This window comes from Cavia porcellus, unplaced genomic scaffold (assembly GCF_034190915.1).
Source record: "Cavia porcellus strain 051 isolate PalLab524CR breed Dunkin Hartley unplaced genomic scaffold, mCavPor4.1 scaffold_25, whole genome shotgun sequence".
Classification (NCBI taxonomy): Eukaryota; Metazoa; Chordata; class Mammalia; order Rodentia; family Caviidae; genus Cavia; species Cavia porcellus.
Window position 1 is genome coordinate 38,893,382 of NW_026947508.1, and position 26,230 is coordinate 38,919,611.

Genomic DNA, 26,230 nt, shown 5'->3' on the forward strand with positions numbered 1-26,230 from the left:
ATTTTACTCATCCCTTTTCTGCAATTTTTTTATTAAAAAAATTAAAAGACAGAAGGAGATTAAGATAAAAGAGGACTTAACAACATAATAACACAGGTCAGAACAGAACAATTTAAGCAACATAGTGTTTCACCACAAGATAACCCAACATAACAGTAGCTACCATAGTGTCTCTTTCCTTGAAATATTTGAGTATAACTTCGTACATTATAGCATCAAACACAACATGACAGTGTAAAACCATTCAAGAGAATGAAAGTATTACAGGATATTTACAACCAACTAACAGAAAACGAACAATGGTTTCTATATTATCTCCTTGTCTATAAAAATTTTTGTTTATACTATCACATATAATAAAATCCAATAAGATACAGCATGATAAACCGATGGAGACAGAAGAACAAAAGCTTCATGGGACTTCAAAATAAGATGATATTATATCAGCAGTAGCTATTATATTGTCTTGTTTTCTTCAGAATAACTGTTCATACCATCACAGACAATAAAATCAAACAACCCAGAATATAACCATTCCAATTAATGAAAACATTATAAGGCTTCAAAGCAATATAATGGAGAATCATGTTTACCACATACTTTTATGTATTCTTACCATTTCTTACACTAGGGAAACTATTCAGTATTTATACCTGTGAGTTTGATTTATTTCGCTTATGAGTATGGTCTCAAGCTGCACCCATTTATTTATAAATATCTCAATGTGATCATTCTTTATAGTTGAGTAGTACTCCATTGTATAAAAATACCACAACTTTTTTATCCATTCCTCAGTTGATGGACACTTAGGCTGTTTCCAAGGTCTGCCTATTACAAATTGTGCTGCTATAAACATGGGTGCACATATGTCACTGTGGTATGATGTTTTCAGTTCTTCTGGGAATATGCCTAAAAGTGGAATAGCTGGAACAAATGGGACTTCCAATCCCAGCTTTTTGAGAAATCTCCAGACTGACCTCCACAATGGTTGCACCAGTCTACACTCCTACCAGCAGTGCAAGAGAGTTCCTTTTTCCCCACAGCCTCTCCAGCATTTGTTGTTGGTAGTTTTTTTGATCCTGGCCATTCTTTCAGGAGTGAGATGGAATCTTAGTGTGGTTTTAATTTGCATTTCTCTAATAACTAATGATGATGAACATTTTTTCATGTATTTATTTGCCATTTGTATTTCTTCATCTGAGAAGTGTGTATTCATCTCAGATGCCCATTTTTGGATTGGGTCTTTGAATTTTGGGGGTCTGATTTTTAAAAATTCTTTATATGTTTTAGACAGAAGTCCTTTGTGAGGGACAGTTCACTAAGATTTTTTCCCAGTTTGTGGGTTTTCTTTTTCACTTTGCTGGAGATTTCTTTTGACGTGTTTTTCTGCAATTTTTGAATTCATCATCATTTTTTCCTTTAATCTGTTAAAGTAGTATATTATATTTTCAAACTTTAGGACACTTAGTTTCCTTCCAGTTTTGGAAGAAACTTAGTCCCTTGTAGAAACTACAACTTAGTTCTTGTAGAAACAATTCTCATTTTTTGGATATTGATATCATCATATTAATTTAAATAAATTAAATTATATAATTATAATGTAAACCGCACATGGCATCAATGTTATGAAATAAAGTACAATCATCTCTGGATGAACTATAAGACTGAAGTGGACAATAACTCATTACCAACAAGGATTCACACAGGTAGTTCTCTGAAGATAGAATGGAGAATATCAGTTAAGAGGCGGTCAATTGAGAAAGTGTCCTCTGTTTAAAGGAACCAGTGACTGTGCTGACAAGCACATCCTCTATAAGTCAACATGAGTCACTGGGCACAGTAGCCAAGCCTGTGGTCCCAGCCCTTTGAAAGCTAAGGCAGGAGGATTGCTGCAAGTTCAAGGCTAGACTGGGCTACATAGTGAGGTCAGGGTCAGCTTGAACTGTATAGCAAGAGCTTGTCTCAAAAAATGACAAACAAACACTCCATAAAACAAAACAAAAAAAATATGAGTTGCCTACAATCTACTAAATTTGAGAAACATGCACTGAAAAACTATTATGTGTTAAATACCATGTTAGATATCATGGGCAAACACAAATGTGATGTATGTTTAAAATACTTTCCAACCTACTAAGAGAGGTTAAAACCAAATGCTTAAATATCTAACCATGAAACAAAATATAGTAAGATGCAAATAGAAATACAAAAGTTAGCACAGACTACAAGTGAAAGTGTAACTCTGCTTGAGGGGTTATCAGGAAAAAAACTTCAGATTTTGTAGTAAAGTATAGAGACTTAGCTTTTTAATTTCTCTCTATATGTCATCAATTGCTTTAAAAGCAATCTTTTTAGCATAGTAGGATCTGCTCTGATTATCATTTCTTTTCTTGTTTGCATTGAATACATATGTCCTCCCCTTTTGCTTAGTTCATGAAATGTCCATGCTGTATTCCCCAGATCCTCTGATTTACATGGCAAAGACAAATTAAGATCAAAGGTTGAATTAAGATTCCAAGTCAGCTAGCCCTGAGATGTGATGATCCTGGATGGTTTGGGTGGGCCTAGTGTAATCCCAGTGACCCTCAGAAATTAAAGAAGGCAGCAGAAGAGTCAGTGTCAGAGTGACCAGCATGATAAAGGACGGGCCACTGCTGGCTTTGAACACATCAGGGGGCCATGAACCAAACAATGCTGGCAGCTCCTAAAAGTTTGAAAAGGCAACTGGATTCTGTCTTAGAATTTCCAAGGAGTGTAGACCTATGACACCTTGTTTTTAGCCCAGTGGGATCCAAGTCAGACTTCAGACCTCCAGAATTATAAAGCAATAAATCTGTGTTATTTTAAGTCATAAAACTTGTGACACTTTGTTATAGGTGCAATAATAAGAAATGCAAAGGTTAATAGGACCATCAGGAAAAAGATGGATTTTTAGAGAAGGCTCATAGCTTTGTTCCTGGTGATCTTAAAGGCTGGTGGCTATCTGTGAAAAGGCTGGCAAGCTATTAGAGATGTAAGTTTGAATCTAAGAAAAGAGGTATTAATTTGGGATCTTAGAATTAGTCTGTAGATAGAAGACTTGACAGTTAAGAGTGTAGATAAAAAGACTTCAGCATATAAATTTGGAATAGTACTCTCTGATAGAAATATAACACAAGCCATGAATACAACCCACATATGCTATTTAAATTTTCATCAACTGCATTAAAATACAGAAAAAACAGGTGAAATGTATAATATAGTTTTTTTACTCAAAACATACAAATTACCTTTCCATATATAATCAATAAAAATTACTAGTGAAATAGTCCACGTAATTTTCCTAAGTCTTTAAAATCTTGTATAAGTCTTATAGTACATCCCAGCCCAGCACATCTATAATTAATTTCCAGGGCTCAGTAGCTTTCCTGTAATTAGTGGCTATCGTACTAGGCAGTGCAATTTAGAGAAACAGTAGAAACAAAGGCCTCAAGAGCCACCTGCATTTAGAAGCCAAGAGGAGGAAAAAGAACCAATGGAAGAGGAGACAGAGGTAAGAGGATATCCAAGGTGGTGCAGTGTCTCAAAATCCAAAGTAATCTTACATAGGACATTGTGAGGAGGGAGGCATCACATGTTCTTTTTTCAGTGCGCAGAATCATTCACCCTCTACGTTTGAGGGGATTTCCCTCTGTAACGCAACTCTACACATCAGAGCTATTCTCATTTATTCTGGCTTTAATTGTTTCATGTAGGTATCCAAACATAAATTTAAGGGTGTCAACATAGGTGACTGGGAGAATTACAGTGAGTAAGGGAAAAAAGAAAGAAGCAGTAGGTGGTATAAGATTTTTGGAGGATGTGATGATTAATGTTAATATTAATATTAATTAATCTAGCACATTACAATGCACATATGTGGACTCATATGTAGCTATCTATATACATATATATATTCATTTATTCATATACAATAGATACACATTAACATGTAAACACTCATAATCAGAGATACATTTCTATACAAACATATGTTCATAGTATACACATTTACATGTTAATATATGTTCATACTCATATTAACATCTCTCTATGGAGATAAGTAGGACAGGATATTCATCAATTAAACTAATGCTGGAAATTGCATATCGATTACCTAAGACACAATCATTGTCACATTCTCCACTTGCCTTCAACAGGACACCTGGTACTCTAGCTCAAACAGACATTTTTTTTTTGTTTTTCCTGGCAAATTTTGTTGACAGCAGTGCCCCATGGAGTGTAACCACTGGGCCCTTGAAGACTAACATCTCAGTAGTTCACCTGGAAACCACATTTGCCAGAAGCCCTCTCCAGGCTCCATGCTGTCACTAGTGCAGAGCTGCTCTGCTGAGCTGTAAATAGAGGTGGCAGTGTTTTCCTTACTGGAGAAGAGCACTGTCTACCATGTTCCAATAGGGACCTCTGCCTTTCACAATGGGATCCTTCCACCTAGTGCTGGACACCACATGGATATTTTCTCTTTTGCTTTCCCCCAAATACCAAGATATGAAACAACTTTGCTCAAGGAAGAGGCCTCCTTTCCTGCCTTTCACTATGCCCATCAGGGTGTTTTCTTGGTGTCCCCAGGGAGGGCCTTCCCAGCAAGTCCCAGAGAGAAGTTCAACTTGCCTTGACTCATCTGGACATTGGCTTCTGCATTTCAAAATGAGGCTTCCAGCTCCGTGTCTGGGGCTCCTAATGCTCAGCATCCCTGGTAAGGATGGAGGGAGATGAGGATGGTGAGCAAGTGAGTGGGATGGGATCCCACTGTTTCCTGTGTTGTTCTCTCCATGCCAGAGACTGCAGCCTTCTTTGACAGGATGAGAACAAGAGCTTGAGGGCTGCGTGAGTGAGGAAGATTCCACTGGAGCAGGGAGCTATGGTGAGGTGGTGATGTCACAAAGAAAGAGAAGGATGATGCACATCAATTCTCCAGGAGGTATAAATGTTGGATACTGTATTATAAGTGAACACTTTTTCCTATATATGAAAATTGCAAAAATAATTTACCTTAAAATATGAAATAATGGAGAAAATATGAAAATGAATCATGATGCCTGTACACGACCTCATATTTCTCTCTAATGATTTAGGATCCACAGGAGATATTCAGATGACTCAGACCCCACTCTCTCTGTCCATCACACCTGCAGAACCAGCCTCCATCTACTGAAGGTCCAAACAGAGCCTCCTGCATAGTGATGGAAACACCTATTTGAGATAATGGTACACAAGTCATACAAGACTTCATAGGGCATGATTTAAAAGTGTTCCAAAAATCACTCTGGAGTCCCAGAAAGCTGAAGTGGCAGCAGATCAAGAACAGATTGCACAATCAAAATCAGCAGGTTTCAGGCTGAAGAGGCTGGATTTTATTACTGTTATCAAGTTATAGGATGTCCTCCCACAGTGATGCATCCTTGAGCAAAATACTCCTGCCTGGGAGGCCCAGCTGGTCTCCTGTCCTGTTGTACACACTGCAAGAGTTTCATAGTACACCAGTGTGCAGAAAAGACCTCTGCCCAAGAATAAGTAGAAAAACAAAAGAGCATGAGGATCTGTGTTCTGTGTAAACTCTGACACATAGAGAAATAGGATGTGGCTGACTTCCACAGGTTCCTTGAGCACTGCAAATTCTATTCTTTTTTAAATTTGGATGTAAACCAGAGATGGTTAATGAGATGCAATCAGTGTATAGCATTTGTATTCAATCTGCCTTTTCTCTCGTATTATGTACGTTTCACTAGAGGATGAAGTGGTGGGCACAGTTCCCTCAGCCTGGCTTACATGATGGGAGACCCAGCCTACACCTCAGGAAGTACCACAGAGGTAAAGAGGTACCTTCTGGACTTTAAACTATGGGACAGATTCTATTGCAATACGGAGAAAGGGTGCACTGTGGAGGGCTAACACCATGATTAGTAATGATACCGGCCAAGTATGCGCTAGGTTCTATCACATATTCCAGGTCAATCCAGTAGGCACAGCTGAGCACCCAATTTATGAATCTGATCTCATCAGAATCCAGGAGTGACTTGCAAACAGAAAATGACCCCTAATTTTTCACAGGAATGCCACAGAACCCACTAATATAACAAGATGCAAAGGGCCAAGAGAATTCTCGGGAAACTTGTCCCACTGGTCCATAGCAGTTAGGGAATTTACTGATGTGTAAGCCTTGTCTTCCCATCAGTACTCAACAAGACATAGAAATACACTAAATATCAATTAAATTTAACAAATGTATCAATTATAAAAATAGGAGAAGGGTAAAATTATAGAGTGAACTAGAAACAGAAATTAATAAAGATGAATTTGATAATATAATAAGCTTAAAAGGGGACTGAGAAAATGATAAAATGAACAGCATAATAAAAAATATTAAAATGAGTCATGTAAGTAAATAAAGTTGGTAAAGGAAAGCACAAAAAATAAGTAGAATAAGTGAAAAAAACTCTAGAATTCTCTTCCTGAGAAAGTTAGATGACTGAAGTATTTTTCTGGATTTTCTAATATTGAATTAGTACTTATGTGGTGAGAGTTGTAAATTCCACCTCAGGGCAGGTTTACTTCCCTCCCCAAAAGCTGATTCTGCTGACAGGTGAGCTCTGCTGTGTCTTAGACCCTGGGCAGGGCCAGGAAAAGATTGCATGTCTGTGTGTGTGTGTGTGTCCATTTGTGTGTCTATGTACATGTGCACGTGTGCATGGAGCTGCTGCCCCTGCATCTAGCTTTGCAGCCTGCTGGCCAGAGAAGTGCACACTTGTGGCAAAAGTCTCCATTCTGCACTTTCAGGGATGGAGCCAAGGTTTATCAGAGGTCACATGTGTAAATTCCTCACAAAGTAGAGAGAGAAAAAAAAAAACCTCACCACTGACTTGTAACTGAAAGGGTTAGTGGAGAAAATGAATCATCTACAATTTGGTCTTACTCTCACTCTATTCAGAACCAGCCCCCTCAGCCAGGCATATGTGAGGGGTCCACTGGTCTCCACACAGAGCAGTGTCCTCCACAAGCAGAGAGAGTAACTGATTCTACTCGGAGCAAGCATGAAGTTGATCTTTCCCCTCTCCACAAGAATCTCATGGAAGCCACCTTTCACCAGGCACTTTAGGACAGGGCACTTAGGGTCCACTCTGTTTTCTGAAGCCCAAAATAGTTCACTGCCAAGTATTGGGACTTTCTTAAGCTGGCTCAGGTTACATCACTCCTGGATATGACAAGAGTTACAATGAATTTCTACTCAAAAATTCACATGACCTACAAGAAGCACTCACTTGCACAATAAATCCTTTCCCTGAGTTTCAGATTTACAAGAGTAACAGCTTTCTTCTTAGACATGTGCACTGTGTTGGGAAAGTGACTGATACAAACTGAGTCAAAATATCATCACACAAAGTGTATTTGTGTGATGAACACATATACAGAGGACAAACTAGAAGCTCTAAAGACAACTTGGGAACTCTCCAGTTACAGCTACTAGATATGATGCAGAGAGCTTTAGCTGTAAGTCAAAAATACATCTGAAGGGGATGAGGCAACACAGTGACACCCCAGCTATCTCAGATCTGCAATAATGGTGAAATAATAAAATAGGGTAGAGAAAGCACACAAAAGAGAGAACAAACCAAAGGGAATGGGAGGACAAGTGAAGAAAGAAAGCAGGAGGAAGAGGCAGGAGAGGGGAGAGAAGAGAAGAGGAAACACAATAGGAAGGGACCAATTTGGACCCATTTTTTATTGTGTGACACCAAACCTGCCTGAGCTGCTGTCACTTTCATCCAGAAAGTATTGAAGAGCACAGCAAACATGAGCTCCAGTCCCCACCCTAGACATGGGCCATGCACCAGAATCCTGGGCCAGAACTCACTCTGTGCAGACTCCTGGGTCCTAAACTAAGCAGGCTCACAAGGGCTCTCTGTGAGTGAAGAGAACAGCAAAGGGACAGTAGAAATGACCCTTCCCACAGCAGCTGTGAAGTTAAAAGAGGACTCTAAGTACACTGGGAAATAAGGAGATAAAAAAAAGACAAGATCTCCTTGAAAGTAATAAGTGCAAACCAATACAGCCAAATATCTGTATTTCAACAATGTCTGCTTCAGAAGGATTGGGAATTTTTAACCTTGAAAGCGGTAGATGAGGTGCCCAAATGAAATGTCTTGAGGAGGTCAGAGCCATGCAAATTCCTCAAGATTGCTCACAGCTGCTATGTAAAGACCCATAGATCACATTCAGCCATGCTAGGTGCTAGAACTCAAATAGACAAACTAAGTATCACTGAAAATATCAGAAAGAAAAGGGCTCTTCCTATACTTCTGACTTGGAACTTATTAGAGGATAGTGAGGAAATAAATTATAAACCTGATATTCTTTAAGCAGTAAAGGAAACTAAAGGAAAAATTAAACCATTAATGAGCTGTATAAAACTGACATCCCATTTTATACACACTGTAAAATCACTCAAATCACTCAATTTGTGGTTTATTAATTGATTTAATCAGTGTAACATCACCTTTAATTTTTATTTCAGAAGACTATTGCTATAATTACATTCTTAACTATTAAATATTAAAATTAATTCTTAAAATCTGACATGTCTCACTTAAGATGCTGGTTCACTTTCGTACAACACCTCCAAACTGTATGTGAGTATTAAAGCTTCCTTATTTCCAAGGACAAGAATACGAAAGCTAATGCAATGCGTGTACAAGTCTGATGCTAACAATTCGTGGCCTCCTTCCCATGTGTGTTAAGCTTTAGAACTTGGTCATGTGACTGCTCCAATGAGCTGAAATGTATTTTCTTTCATTTCATTTACTACTGATCCTGGTGAGACAGATGAGAAATAGGGCTTTAAGAGTCCAGACAGATCCAAAATTGAATATTTCAACTTCTCAGACTGTTTGCAAGGAACCCATACATTCAGAAGACAAAGTCACCCAAGATAGTGAACGACAGTCAAGCAAACACAGTGAGGCTGAAGCAGGAGGATGGACAGGTGGAGCTGAAACTGGGCAGCTGAACAACACAGTGAGACCCAGTCACACAATCAGAGAAATACAAAGGACTGGAGATGTAGCTCAGTGGGAATCTCCTAGGTTTAAGCTCTAACACACACACACACACACACACACACACACACACACACACACAGAGAGAGAGAGAGAGAGAGAGAGAGAGAGAGAGAGGTAACTACATTTACAGGGTGGCTTTGGGCTATCATAAAAAATAACACAAATTTATAGATTAGGGACAGCTTGGCTTTACTCTCTCCCATCTCAGATAAACTCCAGGATCGTGGTGGCCATTGATTCAAATTACCCTGAGGCATTAAAACCCTGGATTCAATGGTGACATTCTGATATTGAGAATGTCTCTTTATAAAGAGTAGCTAAGAAAAGGTTGCATTGTGATCATTCAGAATAAAGAAGTATCAATTATTTCCCACTTATTTTTTTATAAAACCAAGAGAAATCTTTGCCTAAAACATAAAAATAGTGTGTGTCCATGTATGTGTGTGTGTGTGTGTGTGTGTGTGTGTGTGTGTGAGTGTGGAAGTGTATCTGCAAGACAACAGGCTTGAACAGATATTTACCAATTTGAAAATCTAGTCACAAGGAATTTCACATCCACTGTATAAGGCATATTTTTCTTCCATCTTTGCCCTTAAAAGAGATACTGGTTTCCAACTTGAAGACAGTTATTTTTCTCTGTATCATATTCTCTTGATTTTAGTGCTCCTACGTCATTTAATTTCTAGGTAAAGAAAATATTATTTGTAATTCTTGCTTCTAAGATGATGAAAGTTCCCCTGGTTACAACAAAGGGCTTCTAAGAGCTGCCATATGTTGTTAATGCTAGAAAATGCTAAAACTGAGTCCTAATGACGTGAGACTTGATTCTTCCTCTTCCAGGAGGCTAAGAAGCATGAGAATTCCCCTCCCAGAGACTGATCTGCATGCCCTGTATCCTGGGGACTGCAGTCCTATGTGGAATGGGCACAGCTCTGAGCACTGTGCCCCTCCTGCAGAATCAGATTTTCCCAGGGATCCCTGTACCCACTGCTGCTCACAGCATGGACTGTAGCTCCATTGCTATCCCCCACACGCAGAGGGTATTTTGTATCACTGGGCTCAAATGAGAAGTCTCTCCACACGCTCTACACTCTTTCTGCACCACTGCACCCAACAGGAAATTTGCATTTTGTTCTCCAGGGAGGACCTTTCCAAGCAAGCCTCAGATAAAAGCTGGCTCTAAGGTGCCTTGCCTGATCAGGACTCTTCAGTTCAGTTTCTCAAAATAAGGCTCCCTCTTTGACTCCTCTGGCTGATACTGCTCTTTCTGAGTGGCAAGGGCACTGAGAGATTCGATGGGGTACGGGAAGTGAGGGTGACTTTCTGGGTCCCACTAAACCTGATCAGTTCTGTCCAGTTCTGGATATGTGCAGTCCAGAGATGAAGAGTGGGTGTGTAAGGTTAGATCAGTGAGTGAGAGAAATTCCAGAGGCACTCAAGAACTGCCCTTCTCATAGAGTGCCACAAAGAAAGAGACAGGTGCTGAAATGAATTCTAGAAGGGTTCTTGCAATTAGAAATCTTGGATGCACTTTCAAATTTCAAAATCTTTCAAATCTACCAAAATGGCTTATGATGTCGGTTTCTGAAATTTAAATTCTCCTCTATCATTTTAGGATCAAGAGGAGACATTGTGATGACCCAGACCCCACTCTCTCTGTCTGTCTCCCCTGGAGAGCCAGCCTCCACCTCCTGCAGGGCCAGTCATAGCCCCCTGGCTAGTGATGGAAAAACATATTTGAGTTGGGTGGTACATAAGCCAGACCAGGATCTGCAAGGAATAATATATCAGAATAGGAATAATAACAAGAATAAAACAGGAATAATATCAAACGTAAATCTTGGACCCCTAGAGGTTTAGTGGCAGTGGTTCAGGGACAGATTTCACGCTCAAAATCAGCAGGGTGGAGGCTGAGGATGCTGGGGTTTATTACTGTGCGCAAGTTACACATCCTCCTCCCACAGTGATACAGCCCCAAACACAAACCTTCCTGCCTGGGGAGGCCCAGCTGCCCCCCTGTACTGCTGCCTGGGGAGCAGCACAGCACAGCACAGCCTGCTCTGTGTGAGAGGAAGAGGTTGAAGAATCACAACAACAACTTGAAGCTGAGGCCTCTGCCAGGGAAAGTGAAGAAAAGAGCAGAGCACCAAGGACTTGTGTCATGGAAGAAAGAAAAGACAACTCTCCCTCCGAGGTCTTCTTCCTGCCCTTTACCCAGCAGATGCTATAGGAAAAGGAGGCAGATGGTGACTGTATTTTAAAGGCAAAACTAATAAACTGCATTGTCTCTTGGGATCAGTTGTGTGAGAACAATGTGAAATTCATGGAAACTGTTCCACTGGTTTCAATCTGAGCAATTGGAGAATTTGTCACCATGTGTTCCGAAACCTGGAGAGTTTAAGGTAAGCATCAATGAGCATCAGGGGGACTGAGGAATTGGAAGGGAGCAGATTAGAATTGTGAGGAGTCTCCAGCCATCCAACTGATGATGTCCTAACCCAGGGCACAGGAGGGATTCTGGAGATCAGGGAACTGCACTGAGCTATGAGGAACAAACTCAAAGGACTCGGTGAGCAAAACAGATGAAAACAGACTGGGACCTGGAAGGCAACACAGTGTGGAAAGCAATGATATGAATAGAAATCCATGGGGAGGCTAAGAAGGACTGGCTGTCATTAAAAAAGGAAAAGAAAAAACGACTGAGATTCATGCCCCAGAGCCACAATAACATTAATAGAGCGATTTTTCAGTTTTCAAATGGAAACTTTACCTAAATTACACGAGACAGAAATTTCTCATGAGGATCTTTGCTATAAAACCAGCCAAAAAGTTTCACTTGTGGGATCACAGCCCCTTGAGCAGAAGGAAGAAACTAAAGGTTTTATCTACCGAAGTGTGCGTGTGCTGCTCCCTGTTGGTCAGCTTCATGCACTGCAAGTGCCCAGCAACTTGGTTCAGCCTCTTTCAAACTATTTATTGCAATATTTTCCTTACAACAATGTGACCCAATTCAACACCAGCAGAACTGTTACAGATATCTCAGAAAGCTCCAGGCATTTAATGTGTCCATTATTTTTATTTTATAATGAAAATAGGCTCATATAGAACATTCCTGAAACATCATTTCCATCATCCTCTTAAGGAGATCTGCTTCACTTGCAGTCATTAGAATTAACCCTCGCACACAGCCCTGCCCCAGCCACAGCATGCACAGCCCCTGCAAGCACAGCACACAAGCCATTCTCCATGCTACAGAAATCAAGTGTCCTGGGCTCTAATGATCCTGCAATACACACTTGTAATGCTGCTATGAACCCAGCCACTGATCGCAACTGGTGGCACAAACTCAACCAAAATCACCAAGCAAATAGCCTTAGGAATAGCATGTTGCCACAATTGCTATTGACATTTATATGTTCACAAGGAAGACCTATAATTCTGATTTTTTCCTATGAGGTGGCCTTTGTACAACTTTGGATACTTTAAAGTTTATCATAAAAATGATAGAGATGTGGGGACTTTCTTCGGTTTTGCACCCAAGCCAAATGCCTCAGTGACTCCACACTGGTCTGACCCACGTAACAGGGGATCCAAAAACATGGAAGATTTTATTCACATGAGACTGGCACCTTCACTGTGAAGAGCAGCCCGTCTAACCCTGTGCAGTAACAGCACACACTGGAAAGGGATAAACACAGAGAAACAAAGACACATGAGGGAAGAATGGGCTGGGGAGAGCACATGTGAAAGAAGCACTAAGTGAGGGCGAAAGGGGTGGGGAGGAAAGGGCAGGGGAGGAAGAAGGAGAAGAAACAAAAGATTAAAACTACTGAGAAACAACATTCAGTCTAAGAGTCTGCTCAGAGAAATGAGACCTTAGAAGGAAATGTGGAGTGTGTAAGACATAAGGAGCCCCAGCTTCCACATTACAGGAGATGCTGGTGCACATTCTCCAGGAACAGGGAAAACTATGGCCAAAACTTTTAAATCACATGAAGCAAGGCTGCAGCCAGGTAAAATACACATAATGTACTTATTATTTCAAGTTCTTCAATAGTTTATTGATTATGGAATCTAAAAGGAAAAAAGTTTGTCATGAGGTTCATAGTATGGTAAATTAGGAATAACAGTGGCTTAATGAAAACACGCTCTCACCTGCAGTCACTCTAAGTGGAGTGTTACAGGGGAGGACTAGGCAAGGAGCCTCCAGTCGCAGCCACCAACCAAGAGGCCACACATGGGGACCACAGGTGGCGGCCTAAGGACCAACTATGATGCATTTCCAAAGAAACAGAAAACTTACCACAGCACCACCAGAGAACTGGTTTACTTGCCTTTCTCTGTGGTGTTCTCTGCAGTGGTGGCTGTTGCTGCTGCTGGTGCTCATAAGTCACCATTGTGCAAATCTGGCTCCTGGGTCACTGAATCTGAGCAACAAAATTACTAAGAACTTGGTGCGTTGCTAGATTCTATGCTCAGGAACTCGCCCATGTTATTTTATTACTTCTCACAGCAAATTGCGAGACATGCTTTAATTTGCAGTTGAGAAATCGAAGGCATGTAAAAAATTAATTAGTTTACCAAACATCACATATAATCACCAAATCAGATTCAAGCTTCTATTCTGCTCTAGGAGCTGACTGCCTCCCCCCACCACTCACACACCTCTCACACCCGGGAAGAAATGTGCAGGCCCCAGGTCGCCTCATCCAGCTAACAGGCCAGGTAAGTTTCCAGCTGCAGATGGAACAGGAGCGTGTGGATGCAGTACCTCGACCCCAGTCTGCTCTGAAACAGCATCAGGGTTGGCATGAGCACTGAGCCCAAGCACAGCCTGTGATGGTGTGAAATCATCAGAGCCACCCCTGTGTGCACTAAATCCATTGTTCAACTGACACATGGTATGGTTGTGAGCTTTGCACTCAGATGGAGTCAATGCTGGGCCACCATTTGTACTATAAATTGTCACAAGCATTTCGGTATTTTCCATAAATTGATTCTTTAAATGTTCACCCAATTCCTTAAATATGATTCCTACATGTACCCTCCCAAGGTAGAAATTACTTTCACTTTAAGCCTTCAGCCACCGTGAACACTGGAATTTTTCTGACATGAGAATTGTGCTACCTGACATATGATTTTACTTTCATTAGATGCACAACGGTCAGAGATACGACAAAAGTACAAATGTCCCAGTGCAAAATTACTTTCTTTTTAGAGGAGGTCAGCTCAGGTAAACTTTGTTAGAATGAAGGCACATTTGTCTTTATCTATTCTTTCTTTGACAAATGCATGTTTTTGTCTCCACAGCCTTACTCAGGTAACAGAACCATCTGTACCCTTGAAACTTCCCAGGTGCCACACTGACGGCAACCTTCCCTCACCAGGAACAGACCTAAACCACACTGCTGCCTGCATCATGAAAGCATGTTTTACATATTCCTGATGCCCAGTATTCACGTTTCCTTTAATGAGAGACATCTAAAATGGGCAAATGGTTACCCAACTTTAGAGAAAAGTGAGATTTTCCCTCTTTTCCGAATCTACATTGACAAATTCTATTGATCAAATTCTAGAGATACGGGAATTTCAAAGATCTTTTTGGATCACCTGCAAACATTTATAGGGCACTGCAAAGCTCACATCACCCTGTGCTCTTACGTGGGCAACACTGAACACACCTGTGTGTTTCTAGTATACACTGGCAGAACAAGCAAGTTATGAAGAGCTGACTCATGCACAGAGCCTTAAGATGCTTCCATGTTTTTAAACAATGATATGCGGCATGGGAAACTCTTCTTTGCTGATATATATTTATGCCCCTAAGTAGGCATTGAATTCCAATTTAAAATGAATATATGAAGAGGATTAGGTAGCAATTTCTTCCCATGGGGGCACAAAGTTACTCTTCCCCAAATCTCTTTCTATTCGTTAACTGAGACTGGGAGATCAGAAGGAAGACAGGGAGTGGGGTACAGAGTCACCGCCATCAGCAGTGCAGACTAAGGTTACACAGTGCTGACATTAGGAGAGCAGACAGGGAGGCTGCACAGGGGATCACGATTCTGAAGAAAGTGCAGAGAAATAAAATGTTGCAATCAATGAAGATGGAGGAACAATGGCCCCAGAGGAGGAATGTGAGGGGCCTCCGGGATGTGGAAACCACAGGTGAGGGGTTCCTTGCAGGAGCCTCAAGATGAGGATGCAGCTTGAAGTTAAACTGAGAAGCTCTCCAGTTATAGTTACTATATGTGATGCAGAGAGCTTTAGCTTCAAATAAAAAATATACTTAAAGGTGTTGGGTCTTACAGAGTGACACCCTGGCTACCTCAGATCAACAATACCCCTGAGGTAATAAAAGGGGGCTGAGAAACCACACAAAAGACAAAACTAACAAAAGGGAATGGGAGGACAAGCAAAGAAAGAAAGCAGAGAGGAAGATGCAGGAAAGGGAGAGGAAAGAAGAAGAATGAGAAAAGAAAGGGCAAATTTCAAACCCATCTCTTTTGCTTGTCGTCAAACCCACCTGATATCCTAGTTCATATTCAATGCCACCAAAGATTTATACTGCAAAAATATCTGCTTCAGAGAGATTGGGACCTTCCAACACCACAGCTTTGTGGAGGAGGTGCCCAGATGAAGACCTGTCTGGAGGAGGACACAAGCAGGAAAGTGCTCAGAATGCTCAGGAACACTGTTTAAAGGGCCAGAGACTACAAAGTCATGATATTAAAGTATCAAATACATAATCTAAGTACCAATGAAAATGTCAGAGAACTAAGGGCTCTTCACATACTCCTAATCTGAACATTATGAGAGGATTTTAACAAAATAAATTGTAAACCTGATATTATTTTAATAATGGAGAAAGCTCCTGGCATAAAAAGCATTAATTAGCTGTACAAAATTGACATCTCAATACATATATACACACTGTAAATCTTTCAAATCATCTTTTAATCAAGCCACAAACATTATTCACAACTCAATTTGTTTTTTTATTTGATTTAATCTATGAAATATCACCTTTAATTTTGCTTTCAGAAGATCATTACTACAGTTATTTCCTTACGTATGAAATATTAAAATAACCTTTTACACCCTGATGCAAGTCTCATGTAAAACACTGGGATACTTTAATATAACACAGTCAAACTGTATGTTGTTTTTAAAACTTCCTAGTTTCCAAGGAAAAGAATATGAAAGCTGACTCGGTGTTTCTGAGTCTGATGCTAACAACTTGTGTTCTCCTCTCCAACTTTGCTGAACTTCAAAGCTTTCCTTTGGGACTGCTACTGTGAGCTGAAACTTATGTTCTTCTGTTTCACCTCCTACTTTGGATTCATGTAAGACAGATGACTTAAGGGATTTAAGAGTGCAGACACGTCCAATAAATGAACTTTTCAACCTCTTCAACTGATGATCTGTCAGCAGTGTGAAGCTGTAATAGGGCTAGGAGTGTGGGCTTAGACCATGAGAATTTACATGGGGAATTTTAAAATGACAGACCTACTAGCTCTGTATCTAAAGGTGATTTGGGTTTTTAGCTGACCAGAAAGAGGGCAGTGTGTCATTTTTGTTTTGTTAACTTTTGTTTTTATTAATACGTTAGTTGTACCTAAATTCTTCATGGAGAGTTGGTACCTGTACATAGCACATCATAAATCTTTCTACCTCCCCTCTCCTGTCTCCCTTGTGTCACCAGTTTTAAGGAAAAACATGTTCCCATTTTTTCCTAAAAGCTAAAAATGCCTACTCACTTGAAGTGATGATCTGCTGATGCCATTGTTGAGGGGTGGGAGGGAAAGCAGCTGCGGAAGAAAGCCCCCCAAAGCTGACCACACCAGGAGGCCAGGGCCTGGGATTGGGAAGCATCTCTTCCACTGTGTTTATACACAGTGGTACACAGCTCCTATACTGGCTTTGTTACAAACACACATGTATGCACGCATATATGGGGAATTGAACCCAGAGTGTTTCCACTGTGCTATATCCCTAGCACACCATCCCTCTTTTTAGGGGGGACAGGGTCTTCCTAGATCATCTAGTCCTTGTTCAAACTTGCAATCTTTCTGCCTCAGCCTTCTGACATACGGGATTGCAGACGTGCCACCATACATGGCAGACATTTTAAACACAAAGCTGCATTGCCATGCCTGGGCGCCAGTGAGCCACTTGTGTCCTCATGGTCTAGAGCTCTGACTGACTGATGGCAGAGGTGTCATTGACCCGTGATCAGAACCCCAGCTGGAGCTCTGCCTACTGTGCTTGTGTTCAGTGCCTCAGCTGGAATCTGGGATGGGCTCCATAGTCTTTTAACTTTAACTTTTAAAACTGTCACAAAATGTAAAACCTCTCTAGTCCATGAGCAGGGTCCTCAGTGTTCTGCCTGCTGACGCTCCAGCAGGGAGGAGGCAGGAGGCCTGGGGAAGTGGGCCCCAGCGTGTGTGTCTGAAGTCATGGTCCTTTTCCAGGTGGTTTGTGTTAAGAGAGGCTTTCTGTTTGTTTTTATCTTCCAGTTTTCCTGCACTACTTCTACAGATGATATGCAGCATTTGGAATCCAACAGAGACTACATTTTTTAATTCAGTCGAATCGCTATCTGTTAATACTTGTTATATGGAGTCCTAAGATATTTTATAACAGAGTTTTTAATTAGTGAAAAATTCATCAATAACATAGAGAAAATATTTTAGAATTTAATGTTTCTTCTATTTTTGTAAACTTAGGACTTTTCATTTATATAGTTACTTACTTTTTCATCTATGTTTAGATATCTCTGGAAGCAATTCATGTTCTTATATCTAATTTTAGTCTTTCAAATGAATGTACTGTAGTGCTTGTATGTATAAACCCTATGAACAAATACACGGCTTTTGTAAATTGTGCACATATTGTAATTATTACTATTTAACTTTTTAATGATAAGCCATCCCTGAAAAAATTAGTTTACTACACTTTTTTTGTCTTTTTTGTTTTTATCGGTACTAGGGATCAAACTCAGGACTGCCTGCTTGCAAGGCAGGTGCTTATGCCACTGAGCTAAATCCCCAGCCCAGTTTACTACATTTATAAAATTGTTGTGACATAAGCAATGTGCATTATCCTTCACCTTGCTCTACATCAGTCATTTTAAAATCAGGAGACTTCATTCCAAGCAGTTGTCATATTTTGAGGTTGACTGACCTTAACTGTTCTTTTTTTAGCAAGAAATCAGAGTCTAATAAAGTCGGGACTGAACCGTTGCACCAGAGCACTATAGAACTTTCTTAGCACTGGTTCCCTTTTCCCCATCCTGTCTCTGGACTTGGGGAGCTTGTCTTCAGAGACTTGACCAGAAGCCATGAGCTTGGAGCTGCTCTCAGCAGGGCTGGAGTGGCCAGGGGTGGACCCCAGCCTGGCACCTTCCCTGCCTCTTTCCTTTGAGCATGTGGAAGGTGCCTCCAGCTATTCTTAGAGGACAAATCACTGAGCATTGTGCTCACATCTCACAGACATTGGTGCATGAGCAGATGAAAGCAGGAAACCCTGAAAATAAAGTTGTACAACTCTAACTAATCAAGGCCTTATTTTTCATATGTGAGTCACCTTTTTACATTGGTTTATAAACATGTTTCAACTAGTCATACATTTTTAGATCTTGATGGCATAGCCATTTTGGATTGAACAAGTAGCAAATGTAACTTGCTTTTCACTGGCATATTAAAAAGCCAGCAAGGAAGGAGTCAGATCATGGTCATTTATTGTGCAACTGACACATAGGTAGAGGCAGCATGCCTTTTAAATTTAGTTTCTGCTTACAATTTACTTGTACAATCCATATTACTGTTCTTTTTCTGTTAATCTTTTGTGAAATTTCTGAGTATGTAACAAAGTATACAGTCTACTTTTGAACTATTTTAATTACAGTATTATTTATTGCTTTCTTTCAATAAAGTTCTGAAACTTTTTTCACTGCCAATGAAGAGTTCTTTGAATAGGCCAAGATTTTGTTAAAAGTTAAGTGCTGCTGGATTGTGTGTGTGTGTGTGTGTGTGTGTGTGTGTGTGTGTGTGTTACCAGACATCGAACTCATAACCTCATGCTTGCCAGGCAGGCACTCATGACACTGAGCTAAATCCCTGTCTCAGGCACAGCTGTTTTGCTTCCTGCTCCCGGCTGGTTCTCTGAAGGTAGTGTCGCTATGGAAATCAATGGACAGAAAGCTGGATGACATAAGTGTAGCGGGGCAGGAGGCAAGAGAAGAAGGGGTCCTGCTGGAGACTGGGCCTGGTTAGACCAGGGTAGGGAGGTGCTCCCAGCCCAGTAGGGGGTGGGACACTGACAAGCTCAGCTTTGCCTGTGTCAGGCCTTTGTTCACACATTATTACCCTTCTGTTTTCAAGTTTCACATGGGTTTCAAGTTTCACATGGTAAATTCCCCCATGGAGACTGATAGATGACTGGAAGGCAAAATCACTGACTAATCATTCTCACCACAGAATTTTGGCGAGGAAACGAGGAGACATAAATGCATGTGGGATATTTACCCCAAGGACCCAAGAGCCATGGCTGCTCGGGCCCTTGTAGAAAATACATCATATTTGTAGAACCTGCATGTGTCCCTGCATAGATGCTTTGAGTCCTCTCTGGATAACTTACACTTAATACAGTGGCAATGCTATGGGAATAGTAGTTTGCTCTTTAGGAGATACACGAAAAAACATTTGCATGTATTCAGTACAGACAGGACTCCCCTCACCCCGGTGCTGGAGGTGGAGCCCAAGGCCTTCACACTAAGCTCTGTCCCCGGCCCTTTGTATTTTGAGGCGGTCTCAGTAAGTTGCCAAATTGCTTAGGCTGGACTTAAACCTCAGCCTCACAGTGCTGGAAGTGCAAGCACACATCACCAAACCAATTCAGATGCAGATTTTAAAGAAATATTCTCAGTCTGCAGTTGGTTGACTCCTTGGATGTAGAACCCACAAGTACAAAGGGGTGGGTGCGACTTGTACTTGCAAGTACAAGTACAAGTAGGTACTACTTGAGGACAGTTTTTCAGACCCATGACACCTGACAGAGCAGGAACACACAGTGGGAGGAGGTAGCAGAAGGAAGCAAGCAGTTCCTCTGGGAAGTCCTGGAGAGTCCTCACCTCTACAGCTTGCAGGGGTAGCTCTCAGGGGTGCCTTGGGTCACCTCCACTCAGCCCCGCCTGGGCTGCTCCCAGATGGAGGGTCTGAAATCTGCTCACACTGTTTGGCAGTTTGTTCAATTCAGGCATCCTATCGTCCTCTAGGAATCCACATGTGAACTGTTCTCACGCCTCAAGGACCCCAATGAAAACCATCCTGTGTTACAGGAGAGCCTCACTTGTCTCACCTGTCCACAGTGTTTGCCGGAACTGGCTGATTAGGCTCCTCCCTGGCTGATGGGGTCCTGCTGTTCTTGTCATACATTGTCATACATTCCATGCACAACAGCCACAGGGATCTTGGTACAGTGCAAGCTCTATGAAGTCTCTCCTCTGCTTGACTTTCTCCAAAGAAGTTCCTATTTCTTTGACAATACACACCAAAGTCCTTGCTGTCCCGCGTCAGCTCCTTGATGACCTTGTTCCATCTCTGTCATTGACCTGGTGCATCCCTGCATCCTGGTCATGCCCAGCTTCTTTGACTTCTTCCCTAGCAAGACCTTTTGTGTCTCAGGACCTTTGAACATGCTGTTTCCTCTGCCTGGAAAACTCTTCCCTTCTCATCTTGTTCACTCCAGAACTGCAGATTTTGCCTCATATGTGAATTGCTCCGACATATCTGAATACCTGACTACCTAGATATATTCAGGTCCTATCTGCTCACCAGTAGAACTCTTATTAATTTCTTTATAACATTCGTCTCATTTCCATATATATATGTACATTAATGTGTAGGACCTCCTCCTCCTTTGGAAGGCTCCTGGGGGCCAGTCCCGCGTAGCGTGTTGATCTTACTATCCCTGGCACACATCTGCCTTCTCTGGGTAGACACAGGAATAACTGACAGATGAGTGTGTGCAGAGATGGCTAAAGAATGGAGAAATGGGTGTGGTTGGACAATGGACGAGTGAGTGAATGAGTGATGGGTGTGTGGGTGATGGCTGGAAGAATGAGTGGAGGGATGAATGAGGGCTGGAGGGTGTAGAGGCATGTTCCCTCCTGCAGAATGGTCACAGTCACTGCGTGCGAGTCCTCAGTGCTTGAGGGACGGGGCACTACTTCCCCCTTGTGTGGCTCATTTTTCACTTCTCGCCAGGGCGGGACTATGAGTTCAGAAACCCCAGGCTTGATTGTCTACTTTGCAGCTCTCTTAACATACCCGTTCTAGGTAAGGACTTCCTCCAGCCTCCACAGGCTGGCCCGCACCTGTGGCTTTCCAACCGCCCCAGCCCTGGTGCGGACAGGGGGCGGGGCCAGGGCGGGACCTCGCGCAGACCCGGATGCGGCCCCGCCCCCGGCGGACCGGAAGTGAGCGGGCTCTGTGAGAGCTGCGGGGGAGGCGGGACTGTGGCGGACCTACGGGGATCCCGTGGTGTTGAGCGGGCGTAGCTCTTGCGGCTGGGACGGGCAGCCCCAGCGGGCGGTGGAAGCAGCGCCCGGAACAGGAAGGAAGCGGCGGTCTCACCGCGCTTCCGCTTGCGGTTTTGAGCTGGTGGGGGCAGAGCAGGCGAGGCTATCCTGTCATGCATCCGCGTCCGAGGCGTCCAGCGGGTAGGCGGGGCTCGGGTTTCTCGGTAGGGGGCCAGGAAGTGAGGTGGTCGGGATCCCAGGCACTGGTGGAGCGGGTCTGGAATGGGCACCTGGGCGGAGGAGGAGCTCGCGGGGAGTGGGTCAGGACTCTGGGGCGGAGGGGCCTGGAGACCGAGGTGCTGGGGCCCCCGGGAACTAGGGAGGTGTAGGTCTGAGGGGGAGGGGCTCGCGGGTCAAGGGGCCCTGAACCCCGGAGAGAGACCCTGCACCAGAGGTGTTCGGGATCCCAGAGGGTGGCGTAGGTGGATGGGGTCCGAGTGGAGAGGCGGGGGTCAGAAGGGCTAGGGAGGAGGTGGAGGCCTGGAAAGGGGTGGAGGTCGAAGGGCGCTGTGTGTGGCGGTCGGGCCTTGGGCGGGAGTTCGGGATCGGCCATGCGCACCTGAGAGAGGTTTGTAAATGTGCCATGCGCACCTGAGAGAGGTTTGTAAATGGGGTCAGTTGAAATGCTGCGGCGCAGGGGAGCTGGGAATCTCGAACAGGCCCTCGCTCCTGGGTGTGTGCCAAGGCACCAGAAAGGTGCTTGGGTGTGTTTCGCTTCTGTGTTTCCGTGGATGGGACAGGTCTGGCACCAGAGCAACCTTAGCCGCCCAGCTGGAGGGTTTGGGTGGGAGGGGCCCTGTTGGGGCCACTGGAGGCGGAATTTCTGGTTTTGGCCATGCACCTGAGGTGCCTGCAGGATATGCTCAGTTTTGACTTGGCTGGGCGTTCTGTCAGGAGTGTGACCCAGGAGACCCTAACAGCTGATGCAGATAGCAGTTCTGTCCAGCTGGCCTTGCCAGGCTAGGCTAGGCTGTGGAGAGGGAGGGCTGACTAGTCCATTTCTGAACTACAGTGAGTCACCCACTCCAGGGCCTTGAGTCAGTGCTCCTTCTCTCTCTGAGTGGGGAAAGTATGTCAGAAGAAATTGAAGAAACAAGGAAGCAGCCTTAGGTTTTAGGGACTTTGAGGTATGCAGGAGTAAAGAGCTGGGGGAGACAGAGCTGTTTCTCATATCAGGTCTCCAGTAATTGTAAGTTTATCCTGTCTAATGATGACATCCTTTTTTTTTTTTTTTTTTTTTTCCTTTAGTGCTGGAGTTTTTAAACCTAGGGCCTTGAGCATGCCAGGCAAGTGCACTACTACCTCCCCAGCCTTAAAAAAATTTTTTTGAGACAGGGTCTTCTAAGTTGTGCAGGCTGGACTTGAATTTGAAATCCTGCTTCAGCCTCCCCCCTGAGTAGCAGGACTACAGGCATGTGCCACTGTGACTGTTGAAAGCTGACTTTCAGTGGAACCTGTTTTTAAATTTAGAGTAAACAGACTTGGTAATTCAGACATTTGACCTACCCCATGCAGTAAGTAGGTGCTCTGGCATGTGGTTGAATGTGTGTTTCCTTACCAGTGCCTTTAGTGCCCTGAGTCGCACTGTTCCTTGACCTGGGTGTCTTTCACTGGTGTCTGTGCCAAGCAAAGCCACTGCTATCTGCTTAGGCATGAACCCAACAGTATGTGCTCTGTTACAAGAGGCTTCCTCTGAGTTAGAGTGGGCCTTGTGACATCTACTGTGGCTGCAGATTCTTTTTTGCTCCCTTTGGCTTTTTTGTGAGCTGTCTGCAGTGAAGTTCAGGGAAAGCCGATTCTGAATGGGTGCTTTTACCCCATGTCTTACAGCATTCTTTCCTAGCAGAGTTTTTCACCCTGTTTATACAAGGCAGGATTACTTTGTCTCTCCACACTGTGTGTGTTGGTGGGGAGGGCGCTTTTTTTTTTTTTTTCAAAAGAAGTTTGTATTAATGGTGTTTGGTGACAGTCTTATCTTTGAGCAGTAATTTTTTGTAACAGTTTTTTTTTTTGTTTTTGTTTTTGTTTTTGTTTTTTTCGTTTTTATCGGTACCAGGGATCGAACTCACAACTGCCTGCTTGCAAGGCAAGCGCTTATGCCGCTGAGCTAAATCCCCAGCCCCCTTTTTGTAACAGTTTTAATGAAATATAATTTGCATGCCATACCCTCACCCATTCAGAGTGTATAAATCAGTGGTTTTCATTCTATTCTCAGAGTTGTGTGGCCCTCATCGCTATGCACTTTGGAACTGTGTCATTAATTCAGCAATCCTAGACTGGCTGCTCCTGTTGTCCCAGCTACTCAGGAGGATGCAGGATTGCTTGAGCCCAGCAGTTGGAGGCCAACCTATGCAACATAGCCAGAGCCGCTCTTTATGTTTTTCAAAAGGAACCCTGTACCCCAGCCATCGTTTCCCAGTCTCCCCTTCTTCTAGCCTGGGGCAACCATTATTGTACTTTTTGTCTCTGTAGGTTTGCCAACACTGGATGTTTCATATAAGTGGAATCATATAGTATGCGGTCTTTTGTGTCTTGCTTCATTCACATTGTAGCATGTATTATAACTTTATTCCTTTTTGTGGAGGAATGCTATTCCACTTGGTAACTGTATCACATTTTATACATCTGTTTATCTGTTGATGGACATTTGGATTATTTCTTCTTGGCTATTATGAATAATGATGTTGTGAATATTCATGTACAAGTCTTTATATGAACTTGTGCATTGATTTCTTTTGAGTGTATACTTAGAAGTAGAATCTCTATGTCATATGGTAGCTGTTTAACCTTTCCAAGAACTGCCTATTTTCCATTTCCACCAGGACTGAAGGAGGGTTCTAATTCTCTTATTACTATTTTTTTTTTTTTTTTTTTGGATGCAGTGTTGGGGATTAAGCCCATCCCATCAGGGCCTCACATAGCTAAGCCTCTTCTGTACCACTGAACTACATCCCCAACCTCCTCCCGGGGCCCTGCCCCACTTTTTTTTTTTTTTTTTTTTTTAAATAAGATAGGAATCTCTCTGTCTTGTCCAGGCCAGTTTGAACTCCAAACTCACATGAGTCTCCTGCCTGAGCATTTGGAATGCTGGACCTAGTGGGCTACTGTGCCTAGCTCCTTTATCTGTTATTAAATGGGGGTGTGTATCTTTTCTTATTATGGAATTAAAAGAATTATTTATATATTCTAGATATATAGTTTGAAAATAGATTTCTCTCAGTGAGTCAGTCATATTTTCACTTATGTCTTAAGCAGAGTTTTAACTTTTGTCCAGTCTGTTTTGTTTTTCTTTATAATTTTGGTGTTACATCTAAGAAACTGTTGTCAAATTTATGGTCTCAAAAAATTAAACTGATTTAAGACATGCATTTATTTACTTACTTATTTATTTGTGCTGGGGATTGTACCCAGCGCTTTGCACATGCTGGGTAAAGGCTGCACCACTGAACTACATCCCCAGGCCTGAATTAAGTTTTGTGCATGGTATGAGGTGGGGGTCCAGAGTCTTTCACTTTGGATTAGAAGTTCATTTTCCAGTCAGTTGTTTTTGTGAGCTTTGAAACTTAACATGCTGATAGGATAATACATGAGTGTAGGTTTCAGCCCATCACTGGCTGCCCTTGGGGAGATTCTTTTTGTTAGTACACATTTGCAGTGATGACATTCAACACAGGGACTTAGTACGTGTGCATAACACATCTTAATTCTTTTTTTAACTTGCTCTTTGGGTAGATTTTTGAAGATGCACCATTACTATACTTACAATTGTAGTAGCCAGAGTGTACTAAGCAATCAACAGGTACTGCAGAAAGAGAAAGAGCAAATAGCTGGGTCAGGACCTAGGTAGGAAAGTGAAGGCCAGTCAGGACCACACTCTCTTTCCTGGGTGGAGAGCTAAGCGCTGGTTCAGGTTACTCTGCTAGGGCGTTTGGTTTTCCCCACAGTGTGTGCCATGGAGCAGTGTGGTACCCATTGAGGCTGATGTGTGGTCTTGGGGACTAGGTTGTGTGTTGGTGGACTGGCCAGCATGGGGGCTAAAGTCCTGTTCCCCATTCAGGAACTGCATGGTCGCTGGGAGTGCAGTCTGCTTCCTGTGGGCTCCATCTCTGCACATGTCGCTCATGTGGCTCATGTGACAGTACCTACAACACTGGCCTTTCCTCCCAGGCTCATTACGGATCCCTTCAGAGAATGTTTCCCTTAAATCTCTTGTAAAAACTAACAATAATAGAACTGTATTGTTCTTAGCAGCATTGTGAATTAGAATAAAGAATGGAAAGGTACCAGGATTATAGCAGACAGGAAATGCAACTAAGGCAGTCATTTCTGTTTCCATTAAGAAATGCTGTGTAGTTGTCTTTTGAAACATGTCACTTCTTTTATTTTTTTTTTAATTTTTATTAGTATACATTTGCAATACACAGTGATGACATTCTTCATGGGCAGTTGGTGCATGTGGGTAACATCTAAATTCTTTTTATGCGCCCCTCCCCCATCTTTATTAAGTTCCTGTGTTGAGCTTTTTAATTAGTAAGATGAAGATCTTCCTAAA

The 26,230-nt window shown here is 42.5% G+C and overlaps 1 protein-coding gene across 1 annotated transcript in view; it reads left to right on the forward strand.

Moving 5' to 3' along the window:
* Positions 1 to 26,230, forward strand: part of LOC106025875 (uncharacterized) — an 89,089-nt gene that overhangs the window by 30,313 nt on the left and 32,546 nt on the right. The window contains exon 2 of the mRNA XM_063235131.1: positions 21,582 to 21,819. Coding sequence (XP_063091201.1) covers positions 21,582 to 21,819 — 238 coding nt within the window. The remainder of the gene's footprint in view (positions 1 to 21,581; positions 21,820 to 26,230) is intronic.